This window comes from Mobula hypostoma, chromosome X1 (assembly GCF_963921235.1).
Source record: "Mobula hypostoma chromosome X1, sMobHyp1.1, whole genome shotgun sequence".
Classification (NCBI taxonomy): domain Eukaryota; kingdom Metazoa; phylum Chordata; class Chondrichthyes; order Myliobatiformes; family Myliobatidae; genus Mobula; species Mobula hypostoma.
The window spans coordinates 11,150,307-11,166,156 of NC_086128.1; the positions used below are offsets into that span (position 1 = coordinate 11,150,307).

The window sequence follows — 15,850 nt, forward strand, 5'->3', positions numbered from 1 at the left end:
CACTTTCCAGATATCTTTGTCTTAATTAATTTACTGTTCAAGATTCCCATTTCTTAGAGTTAAATTGTTGACCTTTCCTATACTGGTTGATCTTAATTTAAGTTATTAAATTCCATTAAATAATGTTTTAGAAACAAATTGTCAAGCTAGCCAAATTCCCATCCCACTGTTTCGGTAGACTGCTGTCAGCTTGACCGGAGCTCATCTTCACTTCTTGGTCACTGGGGATGCAAGGATTGATGGATTCACTTCATTAAACTTTAAGCTTACAGGTGTGTTGGATGTGGTGATGTCATATTTTTCATCTAATACGGTAAACAGTAATGACCTGCAATTCATTGTCCAGAAGTGCATGGAAGCCAATTCAACCATCACTTACAAAAAAAAATTAACTTGGCAAAAGCTTTGAAATGACTGTTGAGAAACTAATTTGATCACTCTTGCAAAGTCAGTGAGGGTGAGAATAGGGTAATTTAGCAGATGAATGTGTGGCTGAGGAATTGATGCAGGCAGCACGGTTTCAGATTTCAGGGTCATTGGGAAGGTATGACCTGTAAAAAAAGGACGGGTTACACCTGAACCCGAGGGGGAACAATATCCTTGTGGGCAGGTTTGCTGGGAGGGTTTAAGCTAATTTGGCGGGGGGTGGGGTGGGAACTGGAGTGGTAGGGCTGAGGATAGGGATGTTGGTATATAGGTAGATGCAGAGTTAGTGAGACTCTGAGGAGGGGAATGACAGGCAGATGATAGGACAATATTGCAATCAGTGGGATGAATTGAAGTGTAACATGGGGGCAAAATCGAAAAGGGTGATGAATACAGGACAAGATGTTATATTTGAATGCACACATTATACTGAATAAGGTAGATGATCATGTAGTGCAGTTAGAGATTTAGAGGTACGACGTTATAGGCATCACTGAATTGTGGCTGAAAGAAGATTATAGTTGGGAGCTTAACATCCAAGGATACACATTGTATTGAAAGGATAGACAGGTAGGCAGAGTGGGTGGAATGGCTCTGTTGGTAAAAAATGAAATCTTATCCTTAGAAAAGGTGACATAGGATCAGAAGATGTCGAGCCCTTGTGGGTAGAGTTAAGAAATTGCAAGGGTAAAAAGATCCTGATGGGAGTTATATACAGACTTCCAAACAATAGCCAGGATGTGGGGGATAAATTACATCAGGAGTTAGAAAATGCATGTTAAAAGGGCAATGTTACGATGTCATGGGGAATTTCAATATGCAGATAGATTGGGAAAATCCTAAGAGAAGGAATTTATAGAATGCCCATGAGATGACTTTATAGGGCAGCTTGTGGTTGATCCCACTAGGGAAAATGAAATCTGGATTGGTTGTTGTGTAATGAACCAGATTTGATTTGGGAGTTTCAGGTAAAGGAACCTTATGGAGGCTGTGATGATAATATGATAGAATTCATCCATCAGTTTGAAAGGAGGAAGATAAAGTCAGATGTATCAGTATTACCTTGGAGTAAAGGGAATTACAGAGCTATGAGAGAGGAGTTGGCCTAAGTTGATTGGAAGGGGACATTAACAGGTAGGATGGCAGAAAAACAATGCTGGGAGAAATTCGGAAGGCACTGAATAAAATCATCCCAAACAAGTTTTCTAAAGGGAGGATGAAGAAATCTTGGCCGACCAGGGAAGTCAAAGACAGCATAAAAGCAAAAGAGGGAGCATATAATAGAGCAAATGTTAGTGGGAAGTTAGAGGATTGGGAAGGCAACTAAAAAGCAATAAGGAGAGAAAATATGAAATGTGAAGCTAGCCAATAATATAAAAGAAGATAACAAAAGTTTTTTTTCAGATATATAAAGAGTAAAAGAGAGGTGAGAGTGGATATCAGACCACTGGAAAATGATGCTGGAGAGGTAGTAATGGGAGAGGAAGAAATGGCAGATTAACTTAGTAGGTATTTTGAATCAGTCTTCACTGTGGAAGTCATCAGCAGTATGTTATAAATTCAAGAGTGTCAGAGGGCAGAAGTGAGTGTAATTGCTATTACTAAGAGGAAGGTGGTTGGGAATCTGAAAGGTCTGAAGGTAGATAGGTCACCCGGACCAGATGGACTCCACCCCGGGGTTCTGAAAGAGGTAGCTGAAAAGATTGTGGAGGCATTTAGTTATGGTCTTTCAAGAATCACTCAATTCTGGAATGGTTCCGGAGGACTAGAGAAATGCAAATATCACTCCACTCTTCAAGAAGGGAGGGAGGGAAAAGAAAGGAAATTATAGGCTAGTTAGCCTGACCTCAGTGATTGGGAAGATGTTGGAGTCCATTACTAAGGATGAGCTTTCAGGGTGCTTGGAGGCACCTGATAAAATAGGCGAAAGTCAGCATGGTTTCCTTAAGGGTAAATTTTGCCTGACAAATCTGTTGGAATTCTTTAAAGAATTAACGGGCAGGATAGGCATCACTGAATTGTGGCTGAAAGAAGATTATAGTTGGGAGCTTAACATCCAAGGATACACATTGTATTGAAAGGATAGACAGGTAGGCAGAGTGGGTGGAATGGCTCTGTTGGTAAAAAATGAAATCTTATCCTTAGAAAAGGTGACATAGGATCAGAAGATGTCGAGCCCTTGTGGGTAGAGTTAAGAAATTGCAAGGGTAAAAAGATCCTGATGGGAGTTATATACAGACTTCCAAACAATAGCCAGGATGTGGGGGATAAATTACATCAGGAGTTAGAAAATGCATGTTAAAAGGGCAATGTTACGATGTCATGGGGAATTTCAATATGCAGATAGATTGGGAAAATCCTAAGAGAAGGAATTTATAGAATGCCCATGAGATGACTTTATAGGGCAGCTTGTGGTTGATCCCACTAGGGAAAATGAAATCTGGATTGGTTGTTGTGTAATGAACCAGATTTGATTTGGGAGTTTCAGGTAAAGGAACCTTATGGAGGCTGTGATGATAATATGATAGAATTCATCCATCAGTTTGAAAGGAGGAAGATAAAGTCAGATGTATCAGTATTACCTTGGAGTAAAGGGAATTACAGAGCTATGAGAGAGGAGTTGGCCTAAGTTGATTGGAAGGGGACATTAACAGGTAGGATGGCAGAAAAACAATGCTGGGAGAAATTCGGAAGGCACTGAATAAAATCATCCCAAACAAGTTTTCTAAAGGGAGGATGAAGAAATCTTGGCCGACCAGGGAAGTCAAAGACAGCATAAAAGCAAAAGAGGGAGCATATAATAGAGCAAATGTTAGTGGGAAGTTAGAGGATTGGGAAGGCAACTAAAAAGCAATAAGGAGAGAAAATATGAAATGTGAAGCTAGCCAATAATATAAAAGAAGATAACAAAAGTTTTTTTTCAGATATATAAAGAGTAAAAGAGAGGTGAGAGTGGATATCAGACCACTGGAAAATGATGCTGGAGAGGTAGTAATGGGAGAGGAAGAAATGGCAGATTAACTTAGTAGGTATTTTGAATCAGTCTTCACTGTGGAAGTCATCAGCAGTATGTTATAAATTCAAGAGTGTCAGAGGGCAGAAGTGAGTGTAATTGCTATTACTAAGAGGAAGGTGGTTGGGAATCTGAAAGGTCTGAAGGTAGATAGGTCACCCGGACCAGATGGACTCCACCCCGGGGTTCTGAAAGAGGTAGCTGAAAAGATTGTGGAGGCATTTAGTTATGGTCTTTCAAGAATCACTCAATTCTGGAATGGTTCCGGAGGACTAGAGAAATGCAAATATCACTCCACTCTTCAAGAAGGGAGGGAGGGAAAAGAAAGGAAATTATAGGCTAGTTAGCCTGACCTCAGTGATTGGGAAGATGTTGGAGTCCATTACTAAGGATGAGCTTTCAGGGTGCTTGGAGGCACCTGATAAAATAGGCGAAAGTCAGCATGGTTTCCTTAAGGGTAAATTTTGCCTGACAAATCTGTTGGAATTCTTTAAAGAATTAACGGGCAGGATAGGCATCACTGAATTGTGGCTGAAAGAAGATTATAGTTGGGAGCTTAACATCCAAGGATACACATTGTATTGAAAGGATAGACAGGTAGGCAGAGTGGGTGGAATGGCTCTGTTGGTAAAAAATGAAATCTTATCCTTAGAAAAGGTGACATAGGATCAGAAGATGTCGAGCCCTTGTGGGTAGAGTTAAGAAATTGCAAGGGTAAAAAGATCCTGATGGGAGTTATATACAGACTTCCAAACAATAGCCAGGATGTGGGGGATAAATTACATCAGGAGTTAGAAAATGCATGTTAAAAGGGCAATGTTACGATGTCATGGGGAATTTCAATATGCAGATAGATTGGGAAAATCCTAAGAGAAGGAATTTATAGAATGCCCATGAGATGACTTTATAGGGCAGCTTGTGGTTGATCCCACTAGGGAAAATGAAATCTGGATTGGTTGTTGTGTAATGAACCAGATTTGATTTGGGAGTTTCAGGTAAAGGAACCTTATGGAGGCTGTGATGATAATATGATAGAATTCATCCATCAGTTTGAAAGGAGGAAGATAAAGTCAGATGTATCAGTATTACCTTGGAGTAAAGGGAATTACAGAGCTATGAGAGAGGAGTTGGCCTAAGTTGATTGGAAGGGGACATTAACAGGTAGGATGGCAGAAAAACAATGCTGGGAGAAATTCGGAAGGCACTGAATAAAATCATCCCAAACAAGTTTTCTAAAGGGAGGATGAAGAAATCTTGGCCGACCAGGGAAGTCAAAGACAGCATAAAAGCAAAAGAGGGAGCATATAATAGAGCAAATGTTAGTGGGAAGTTAGAGGATTGGGAAGGCAACTAAAAAGCAATAAGGAGAGAAAATATGAAATGTGAAGCTAGCCAATAATATAAAAGAAGATAACAAAAGTTTTTTTTCAGATATATAAAGAGTAAAAGAGAGGTGAGAGTGGATATCAGACCACTGGAAAATGATGCTGGAGAGGTAGTAATGGGAGAGGAAGAAATGGCAGATTAACTTAGTAGGTATTTTGAATCAGTCTTCACTGTGGAAGTCATCAGCAGTATGTTATAAATTCAAGAGTGTCAGAGGGCAGAAGTGAGTGTAATTGCTATTACTAAGAGGAAGGTGGTTGGGAATCTGAAAGGTCTGAAGGTAGATAGGTCACCCGGACCAGATGGACTCCACCCCGGGGTTCTGAAAGAGGTAGCTGAAAAGATTGTGGAGGCATTTAGTTATGGTCTTTCAAGAATCACTCAATTCTGGAATGGTTCCGGAGGACTAGAGAAATGCAAATATCACTCCACTCTTCAAGAAGGGAGGGAGGGAAAAGAAAGGAAATTATAGGCTAGTTAGCCTGACCTCAGTGATTGGGAAGATGTTGGAGTCCATTACTAAGGATGAGCTTTCAGGGTGCTTGGAGGCACCTGATAAAATAGGCGAAAGTCAGCATGGTTTCCTTAAGGGTAAATTTTGCCTGACAAATCTGTTGGAATTCTTTAAAGAATTAACGGGCAGGATAGGCAAAAGAGAGGCAGTGGAACAACACACACAAAATGCTGGAGGAACTCAGCAGACCAGGCAGCATCTAGGAAAAGAGTACAGTCAATGTTTTGGGCTGAAACCCTTCGTCAGGACTGAAGAGAAAAAGCTGAGTAGATTTAAAAGGAGGGGGAAGAGAAAGAAACACGAGGCGATAGATGAAACCTGAACGTGGAGGGGATGAAGTAAAGAGCTGGGAAGTAAATTGGTGAAAGAGATAGAAGGCCATGGAAGAAAGAAAAGGGGGAGTAGCACCAGAGGGAGGCAATGGGCAGGCAAGGAGATAAGGTGAGAGAGGAAAAAGTGGATGTGAAATGGTGAAGAAGAGAGGGGGTTGGGGCATTACCAGAAGTTTGAGAAATTGATGTTCATACTATCAGGTTGGAGGCTACCCAAACAGAATATAAGGTGTTGTTCCTCCAACCTAAGTGTGGTCTCATCACAACAGTGGAGGAGACCATGGATAGACATACCAGAATGGGAATGGAAAGCGGAATTAAAATGGGTGGCCTCTGGGAGATCCCGCTCTTTCTGGTGGATGGAGCTAAAGTGATTGGCAAAGCGGTTCCCCAACCTACGTCGGGTCTCACCGATATACAGGAGGCCACACTGGGAGCACTGGACACAGTATATGACTGCAACAGACTCACAGGTGAAGTGTCACCTCACCTGGAGGGACTGTTTAGGACCCTGAATGGAAGTGAGGGATGTTGTTTACTTGGATTTTCAGAAGGCCCCTGACAAGGTGCAACACTCAAGGCTGCTAAACAAGATAAGAGCCCATGATTTTTACAGGAAAGATACTAGCATGGATAGAAAATTGGCTAACTGGCACAAAGTAGGGAAAAGGGGGCCTTTTCTAGTTGGCTGCAGGTGACTAGTGCTGCTCTGTAGGGGTCAATGTTAGGACTGCTTCTTTTTACATTATATGTCAATGATTTGGATGCCAGAATTGATGGCTTTGTGGCTGGTTCTTGATTAGTCAGGCCGTCGAAGGTTATGGGGAGAAGGCAGGAGAATGGGGTTGAGTGGGATAATAAGTTAGCCATGCAGAGCAGATTTGATGGGCCAAATGGTCTACATTTCAGTCTGTAACAGTGGTTTGATTCAATTGCTGGTCTTGTCTGTGAGTGGAAACAACATCTCTACATGACATAGATGAGCCCTTTTAAGATTCCACACACCTGTCAGATCTTGCCTTTTCTTTACTGGAGGAAAGAATTTCTGTCTGATGATTTTTTTTTCGTGTGGCTGGTTTGCCTCTTTTACAGATTTTTCCAGTGTCATTCTCCAATTATTTAGATCTCTCTGAATATTCAAATCAAATTGGAAAGAATGAGTGAAAGATTCTGACTGGGATTGACAAACTAGATTACAAGCAACACACATCAAAGTTGCTGGTGAACGCAGCAGGCCAGGCAGCATCTCTAGGAAGAGGTACAGTCGACGTTTTGGGCCGAGACTCTTCGTCAGGACTAACTGAAAGAATTTTTATGTGTGTTGCTTGAAATTCCAGCATCTGCAGATTTCCTCGTGTTTGCCTAGATTACAAGGGGTGGGTTCCTCAGTTTGGAGAAATCAGGATGATGAACCAAGTAATTCAACCTGGAATAAGAAACCTGAAAGAGATTTGTAAGTTGCTGAGCTTGTCCATTTCCACCCAAAGTTAAGGGCAAAAATGCCAAGGTACCAAGAGACACACACGAAATGCTGGAGGAACTCAGCAGGCCAGGCAGCATCTGTGGAAAAGAGTACGGTTGACATTTCGGGCTTGGATTTCCAGCATCTTCAGATTTTCTCTTGTTTGTGTAAGGTACCAAGGAAACTGAATTTTGGAAGATTCCTGATCATTTATGGGTATATAATGATCTTGCTTCTCCAACATATATCCTAGTATATGAACATAAGGGCCAGTAACATCATGAAGGATCCCACTCACCCTGCTTGTGGACTGTTTGCCCTACTCCCGTCAGGGTGGAGGCTACATTACAACTACGCTATAACCACCAAACTCTAAAACAATTACTTTCCCAAAGCAGTAAGGTTGACCAACACCTCCACCCACTAACCCACCACCAATACTTTATCATTTCCCATCAAGAGTTACCTTATGCACAGACAATTAATACATGTCTATAAGCTATTTTATGTATTTATATGTATTGTATTTTTTATTTTCTTGGGGGTTTTTGTGTTGCATCAGATCCGAAGTAGCAATTATTGCGTTTTCCTCTACACTTATGTACTGGAAATGACATTGAACAATCTTGAATCGTGGAAGCTTCTTCACTCGCCCATCGTCTGGTTCCTGTTGCCATTCCCGGGCCTCACTTACCATGTAACTATGCCACCATGTCACAAGACCTCTTCCTCGCTCTATACCTGCACATACGCTCCCACCTCTACTCTTATAAAGTGTAAGCAATCACAACTGCTGCCAAACAGGCTTGAGTACTTTTAACTGCTTCCCAGCAATTGAACACCCGCAGAAAACAGAGGGGAAAAGCACATTCCAACTGTCACGCTCGGCAATTTCCGGCTATACTCGGTAACTTTCGGCTACGTTCGGCTATTTCCGGCCACGCTCGGGTTCAGTCGCTGTCGTGTTGCCGGCCGTTGGGCTCCGGCAGCTGTTTAAATTTGAACCGACTCTGGCCTGCGTTGTGTGGGATGACAAAGTGTGTTGCTGGTTCTGTGTTTATTGAAAGTCGTTGATGATGACGGTCCTGCAGGAACCTGTTCAGGTAAAGTTTGTTGGGGCCTTCGCCGTGGTACTGTGACTGGTGGTGGTTGCCCGCCTTGTCGGTTCCTTTTCTCCTCACAGGCCGCAGCTCTTCGTACACCGGTTCCCGGCCCATTTGCCGATACCAGCACTGGCATAGCGGTGAGGTGGCGGCCCAGTACTGCCGTCCGCCTGAGTACCAGAGCAGTACCGCGAAGGCCGCAGATGTGACACCAAGGAGGGTTACAGAATTGTGACTTCTGCTCCCCGGGAGGGGTTAGGAAGGGGGGAATGTGAGCCTCTACGGTATGGTGGGGAATGTCAGATTCCCCTCCCCCGCCCACCTCGTTGACCCAGTATCACAAATCTCAGTTTAGGCAAGAAAATTACCCTCGTTCCACACACTCCTGTGCCCTGCGTTTTCTTAATTATACATTAGGGGAAACCAGGAGCATTCTAAGATGAGTTACGGCAACTGTGCAATGCAGTCTTGCCTTGTTTTTGGAAAAGAACCTACTGCCTTTCATAAATGGGTGATTCACGGAGTTGTGGAAAAGGGTCGTGCATTTGTTCTATAAATGGCTCAGGAAATTAAGTTCTGACCTAATACTGTTGAAGTGTATAAAATTAATAATTTTACCTGGCAATCTTTGATGTTTTGAGTAAGTGTAATGTTTGTTCCTTTCTTACCATCAGTTTAACATTGTTACTTTGAAAAGTTGTGCATTCAATCTGCATCCATTCTTGGACACAATCTGGGCTCTCTTTGGGAAGACTAAATTGCATGCCTTTTCTTGATGTGCTTGTTTAGTTTGGCACAATATGTGGGCTGAAGGGCCTTTTCCTGTGCTGTACTGTTTCATAATCACTTATCTGACATTGGTGTGGCCACAGCTGGAGTTTTGTGTCTTAAGTTCTGGATATCAAAACCGGAGAAAGGATGTTAAGTGTTTCAAAAGGGTGTGAAAGGGGTAGACTTAGGGGGGGGGGGAGTGTGGGAAGAAAAGTTTGGAACTGAACATGTTGAGAGGAGGTCTGAAAATGGACAGTTAGAAAGAGTAAAAGATAGTCCCAATGGCAGAGATCAAGAATTTGAGAGGAATGGAGGTAATTGTCAAAAGAAGCAAAAGTGGCATGAGGATCTGCTATTTTGAATGGTCGGGGTGTGGAATGCACTGCCAGTCATCCTAACAGATCAAGTTCAAGTTTATCATCATTCGACCGTACATGTGTACTGCCAAATGAGACCTGGTTCCTTTGGACCAAGGTGCATAATACTGTACCTAATGGGAACATTTTAGAATTTAGGTAATCAAAGAAAATGGATAGAGATGATATTAGTGAGTACTGTTAAAACAGACCTTAAGAGCTGTAGAGAAATATGATCCATCATAGAATTTACAAAAAAAAAGAATGTGTATCAAAGAGTGTATTGCGTTGCAAATGGGAGATTTTTTTATGACAAGTCATATTAGTATGGAAAACTATAACATTGAGCCTGAAAATAAATGATCACTGCCCCTAAACTTTGGAGGGGGTAGCTTTTGAGATGGCAGGTCCTATGGTTATCACCTTCATAACTTCTAATGGAAAATGTAACTTTACCATTTCAGAAGGAAGAGGAAACAGGAAGCTACCATCCTGTTAGCCCGGAATATGCTGGAATCTTTCATTTTTAAAAAAAAAGTGACATTGAGACACCTTGAAAATACATGATGAGCAGAGTCAACATGGATTTTTGTTGAACTAGTTTAGTGGCAGTTGTAAAGCCGCTGCTTCTCAGTGCCAGAGACATGGGTTCAATCCTGACAGCAGCTGACCAAAAAAATGTGGCGTTTGCATGTTTTCTCTCAGAGTGTGTATGTTTTTTCTTGCTTTGGTTTTCTCCCATCTCCTAAATATGTGCAGATTGGTAGGTCATTTGGCTGCTGTACATTGCCCCTTGCATTAGTGAATGGTAGGTGTGACTGGAGGAAGAATAGCAAAAGGAGGGATTAAGGTTGGAGGTGGGCAGTTGATGGTTGGCATGGAATGATTTGTTTCTGTGGGGTATCTTTGCAAAACTGAGGATTTATCTAGTGTAGTAGTTGAGGGAGAGCCAGTAGATGTGCTTTTGCTTTTTGTTTTGAATGCCTTCAACGTAGTGTTACATAAGGGTTGATGAACAAGGTTAGAGAATGTGGAATTCTTGGAGGTAACTTACTGTGTGGACAAGAGTAAGAATAAATAGATCTTTATTGGTTGACTGTTCCCTTTGAAACCTCTATGGTGGCTACACTGAGGACCAACAGGTTTTGGGATCAAAGTGTGCCATTTACTAAGTTTTTGATAGGTCACAATCAGTTTGTTTGTTTTGGTATGCATCCTTGGTAACAGCCCATAGATCAAGTGTTCTGTTATGCAGCTGTTGGGGATGACAAGGACCATTGTGTCTTTTTCCAGACCTTGGCATATTGTCCACAGTGAGCTGGACGATCATCTTGCCTGTACCACAGCCAGCTTATGGGCAGTGTGCATTGGAAGCAAGACTTTTCTACACAGGTCAGCTCTTGATTGGGATGGTCCTATTCACTGTCAGTTAAGTGAGTTCTGGTGGTGAGATTTTGCTGAATGCTTTGGATAATCTGTTTAGCAAATCACCCCGTGGGATTCCTTGTGTTCTTCAGAGCCTACAGAATCCTTGGTGCTGACCTGCTGCCTGATGATTGGTGGTCAGAAGTGTTTCCCTGCAGAAACTTTTCTATGACGGATACTACAGAAATGTCTAATTGAATAGAACATTGTGTGACAACAAGACTTAGCCCATCCTTTGCTTCACAAGGGACAGGTAGAACCTAAGCACATAAGTGATACATGGCGATTCTAGAGATGGCTTGATGCAGCAACACAGAAAGGGGGTTGTTACAATGAGGTCGTCTACTACTACTACGTCGACTCAGGCCTAGGGGGCCGGCGTCGTTCACCCAGCAGGACTAAAAACAAAACCTGTCAAAGGGCGGATGAACTCTTTGTGAGTCAACGGCCACCTAATGTCTGTGTGAGGAGTGGCACGTCATACAGTCTTTCGTTTTGTGCCTTGTAAGGCATAAGGCAAAGGCATAAATGAGGTCTATATTGAGTATTAATTTTCTTCTGGAGACTTGTCCATGATGTCCTGTTGGATTTCCAAACTAAAAGATGATGCAGACTGCAGTCCAGAAGTACATTACTGGTCACATTTGCATCACATAGAGCATCTTGCATCTGGTGAATGGAAAGAGAGCAGCATCCTTTTTTTTTTTGCTGTCCATGCCAGACACTTCATGCCAGCTCCTCTGAGCCACATTTCTAGCAGCTTCAAGTAAGTAGTCAGACGACATGGTAAAGAGCCATTTGCTCAAGCACGAGGGTGAAATCTTCCTGTGGTTAACTCTGGCCCCGTTACTATCTCAAATGGTTGCAGGCGCTCATGAACCTGTGACCCAACCATGGGTCTGAGCAGAAAGTGGTGAATTTATCGATGTGACTTGCATTACTGCCCCTCTTATGCCCACATTCTTCCTGATGGAGTCAGCAAAATATTCTGTAAAAAAAAAACACAAAATGGAAATTAACTGACTGAAGATCTAATAGCAAAATTTCTGTTCCTTATGCTTTAATTTGGACTGCATTTATGAAGTCTGTGTAGAGTGTTTGTATCTAATTCCTCATTCTCTCTATAAAGCCCATTTTTGGATAGTATATCTTGTGACACTGTGGGAAGCAATGGAAGGAATTGCTGTGGACCTGGCAAGAATCTTTGTATTTTTCTTGGCCTGTGAGTTGATGGAACGTGGTTAATATTATGCCCCTTTATTTAAAAAAATGGCTGCAGTGACAAACCAGGGGACTCTTGGCTGGTTAGCCAAACATTAGTGATGGTTAAGTTGCTGAAGTGAACACTGAAAGATGGGATCTACCAGAATTCAGCAATTCACCTGAGGGATAGTGGGCATAGTTTTGTCTGTGCTGAATATTTCACAAATTGGACTGATTGTTTTAAAGAGGTGACAAAGAGGATTGATGAGGACCGGGCAGTAGACATTGTCTGTTTGGACTAGGCTTCTAACAAGGTCTCACATCAGAGGCTGGTCCAGAAAGTAAGATCACATGGGATCTAGGGTGAGCTACCCAATTGAATTGGAGATCAAGAATCGGGTAGTAATGGATGGTTGTTTTTCAGACGAGACCTGTGACCAGTGGTGTACCTCAGGGATTGCTGTTGTGTCCTCTGTTTGTCACCTATATTCTCATCTATATAGTGAATGCAATTGGCATGTTTAAGCAAGAGTGAATGACATGAAATTGGTAGTACAATGGACAGTAAAGAATTACATAAAATGCTGGAAGAACTCAGCAGGCCAGGCAGCATCTGTGGAGAAGAGTAAGCAGTCAATATTTTGGGCTGAGGCCCTTCATCAGGACTGGAAAAGAAGAGGTTAGAGTAAGAAGTTGGGGGGAGGGGAGGAAGAATTACAAGGTGATGGGTGAAACCAGGGGAGGGATGAAGTAAAGAGCTAGGAAATTGATTGGTGAAGGAGATGAAGAGCTGGAGAAGGGGGAAATCTGATGGGAAAGGACAGAAGACCATGCAAGTAAGGGAAGGGGGGGGAGCAGCAGCAGAAGAAGGTGATGGGCAGGTAAGGAGAGAAGGGGAATGGGGAATAATGAGGGAGAGGGGTTGGAGGGGGGTGCATTACTGGAAATTTGAGAAATCGATGTTCATGCCATCAGGTTGGAAGCTACCCAGACAGAAAATAAGGTATTGTTTCTCTGACCTGAGTGTGGCTTCAGTGGTAGAGGAGGCCATTGACTAACATGTTGGAATGGGAAGTGGAATTAAAATGGGTAGCCGAAGATGCTTGGCAAAGTGGTTTTGCAGCCTACGTTGGGTCTCACTGATGTACAGGAGGCTGCACCAGACACTGTAGATGACCCCAGCAGACTCAGGTGAAGTGTTGCCTCACCTGGAAGGACTGTTTGGGGCCTTGAATGCTCGTGAGGGAGGAGGTGTAAGGGCAGGTGTGGCACTTGCTCTGCTTGCAAGGGTAGGTGTCCAAGGCAGCCTTTCTCAACCTTTTTGCCTTGGAGGAACCCTTGAAATAATTTTCAGGTGTCTGGGAACCCTGCATTAAAAATTAGTATACTAGAGCTCAAAGTACATCAGCATAATCAGTAAATTGTAGATCTAATAATCCAAAAATAATTCTCAGTGTTCTTTTGAGTAGAGAATGAATTTTAGCCACCCTTGGGGAAAAAAAAACAGGTAGTTAAATTGAGCTTGCCTTTATTGAAATTAATCTTTCCCTTTCATAAACTTTAAAAACTCGTAAGGCAAACATAATAAGTTTCTGTTAAAAAACTGGCTTACGGCAAAATGGGATTTAATTTTTCTAAAGGTAGGCTTGGTAATTTAATTATTTAAATTAAAATTGTCTGGTTATAAATTGATATTAAATAATGCTATTTACAACGTGAAAATTTATTGACAATGTTGAAAATTAAAGCCACTGAAAACCATAAGCCCAAGACACAATTTTACACAGGACTTGGAGAAAACATTTTCTTACTAAGTGACATGGTCAGGTTTAAATATAGGCCTTGCTTGTGAAACCTGTGCTTGTTTTTTTTTGCTGCTAACCAAATACTGAATTCTGGGTTGAACTTGAGATAAGCACATATGGATTTCACCTTCATCTGAAATGAGATGATTTCTATCCTTGCTCTTGATGCTTGTTAAACAAGAAAAAGCTTGCTCACACGTGTAAGAAGTTGAAGACTGCAGCAAAATGTTCATTGCTTTCCTATGAATGGCAGAATACTGTTCCTTCACAGAAATCCAGAATTTGTCCAGGGGCAGGTCAATAAATCTCCTCTTGACTGCAGCTCCTGAAGTTCTTCCTCTTCTCTCAAAGTCAGGATATCGGGCTGAGCAGAAGATTCAGAGAAGGAGCCCCTTACTCAGTCTCTCACTTGTGTTGAAAACTACTATTCAGTTTTGTTCTGCAGTTCTTCCAGGTGGTTTTCAATAAGACTCGAGACTTTCTGATATCTTTCCTCACGCCCAAGCAGCAGTGGAAACATTTCAAGATTTTCTTTTGCAATATGATTTTGCCAAAGATTGTTTCCTTTTAAATCCAAAAATCTTGTCATTGAAGTCAAAACATTTTCTCCAGGGCCTTGCAGGGACCTGTTCAACTGGTTCATGTGATGAAAAATGGCTGTTAAGTAGGCTAATTTCTGCAGCCATTCTTCATCTTCAAAACACTCAGTAAAATCTGGCATACTTTTTTAAAAAGTACTCCTGCAATTCACCTTTAAGTTCAAACTCTTCCATTGGATTTCTGTACGTAGCGGGAGAGTCGCCTCCTCTCTGTCATGTCAAAAACTGAGAATGAACTCAACCAAATAAATACGGTCCTACTGTGCACTGCCATACTGGGCTGAGAGACCTCGACGAAAGATTGTTAACAGCTGCTCAGTCACTGCCCACCACTGCAAGCGCTTGCATGCGAGTTGCGCGAAGTTTGAAGAACAATGTTTATTTTTATTTTTTTTAGCCATGATTTTTCAAGGAATCCTGGTTGAGAAGCCCTGATCTGAGAATATGCCAGGATCCAGATCAACTGTGGAAATTGGTCAAAGGAATAGCAGGTGAAATTAAACTCAGACAAGTATTAAGTGATGCACTTTGAGAAATTAAATCGGGGCAGGATTCATACAATGAATGACAGGGCCTTTGGGAGTGTTGTAGAACAGAAACTTTGGGAATGATGTGGTTAAGCTAGAAGATTCACAAGGGCTCGAGTTGCAGGAGAGACTACTGAGGTCTTATAAGGCCTCCCTTGGAGTATTGTGAGCATTTTTGGGCCCCTTATCTAAGAAAGGATGTGCTGACATTGGAGAGGGTCCAGAGGAGGTGCACACGAATGATTCCGGGAATGAAGTATGGGGAGCAATTGATGGCTCTGGACCTTTACTCGCTGGAATTTAGTAGAATGGCCGGGTGGGGGGGGGGGCGGGAAATCTCATTGAAACCTATCAAATGTTGAAAGGCCTTGATAGAGTGGATGTGGAGAGGATGTTTCCAATGGTGGGGGAGTCGAGGACCAGAGGGCGCAGCCTCAAAATGGAATGGAGGTGAAGAGTTTCTTTACCCAGAAGGTGGTGAATTTGTGGAGTTTGCTGCCATAGGCAGCTATGGAAGCCAATTCATTGAGTATATTTAAGGCAGAGGTTGATGGTCTCTTGATTAGTCAGGGTGTGAAAAGTTATGGGGAGAAGGCAGGAAATTGGAGTTCAGAGAGAAATGGATCAACCATGATGAAATGGTGGGGCAGACTCTATGGGCCAAACGGCCAAATTCTGCTCCTACGTCTTGTGGCTTTTTGTTTTCCCTGAAGTAGGCAAGGCTTGAGGAGTGACCTTAAGAAGGTTTCTAAAATCATGAGAGGTATAAATAAGATGGATGGTCGCCATTTTGTCCCCCTGAGTAAGGGATCTTAAAACCAGCGGGCATGGGTTTAAGTTGGGAGACCCGAGGGGCAAGTTTTCCACACAATCGTGGTTAAATGGAGCAAGTTACCACAGGATGTGGTAGTGGTAAATACAGTTACAG

The 15,850-nt window shown here is 42.3% G+C and overlaps 1 protein-coding gene across 4 annotated transcripts in view; it reads left to right on the plus strand.

The window, feature by feature from the left end:
* Positions 1-8,082: 8,082 nt before the first annotated feature.
* LOC134340543 (cell division cycle protein 27 homolog) overlaps positions 8,083-15,850 on the plus strand; it is a 119,500-nt gene continuing 111,732 nt past the window's right edge. For all 4 annotated transcript variants that reach the window (XM_063037909.1, XM_063037912.1, XM_063037910.1 and 1 more), the window contains exon 1: positions 8,083-8,236. In XM_063037909.1, coding sequence (XP_062893979.1) covers positions 8,207-8,236 — 30 coding nt within the window. In that variant the 5' untranslated portion in view covers positions 8,083-8,206. The remainder of the gene's footprint in view (positions 8,237-15,850) is intronic.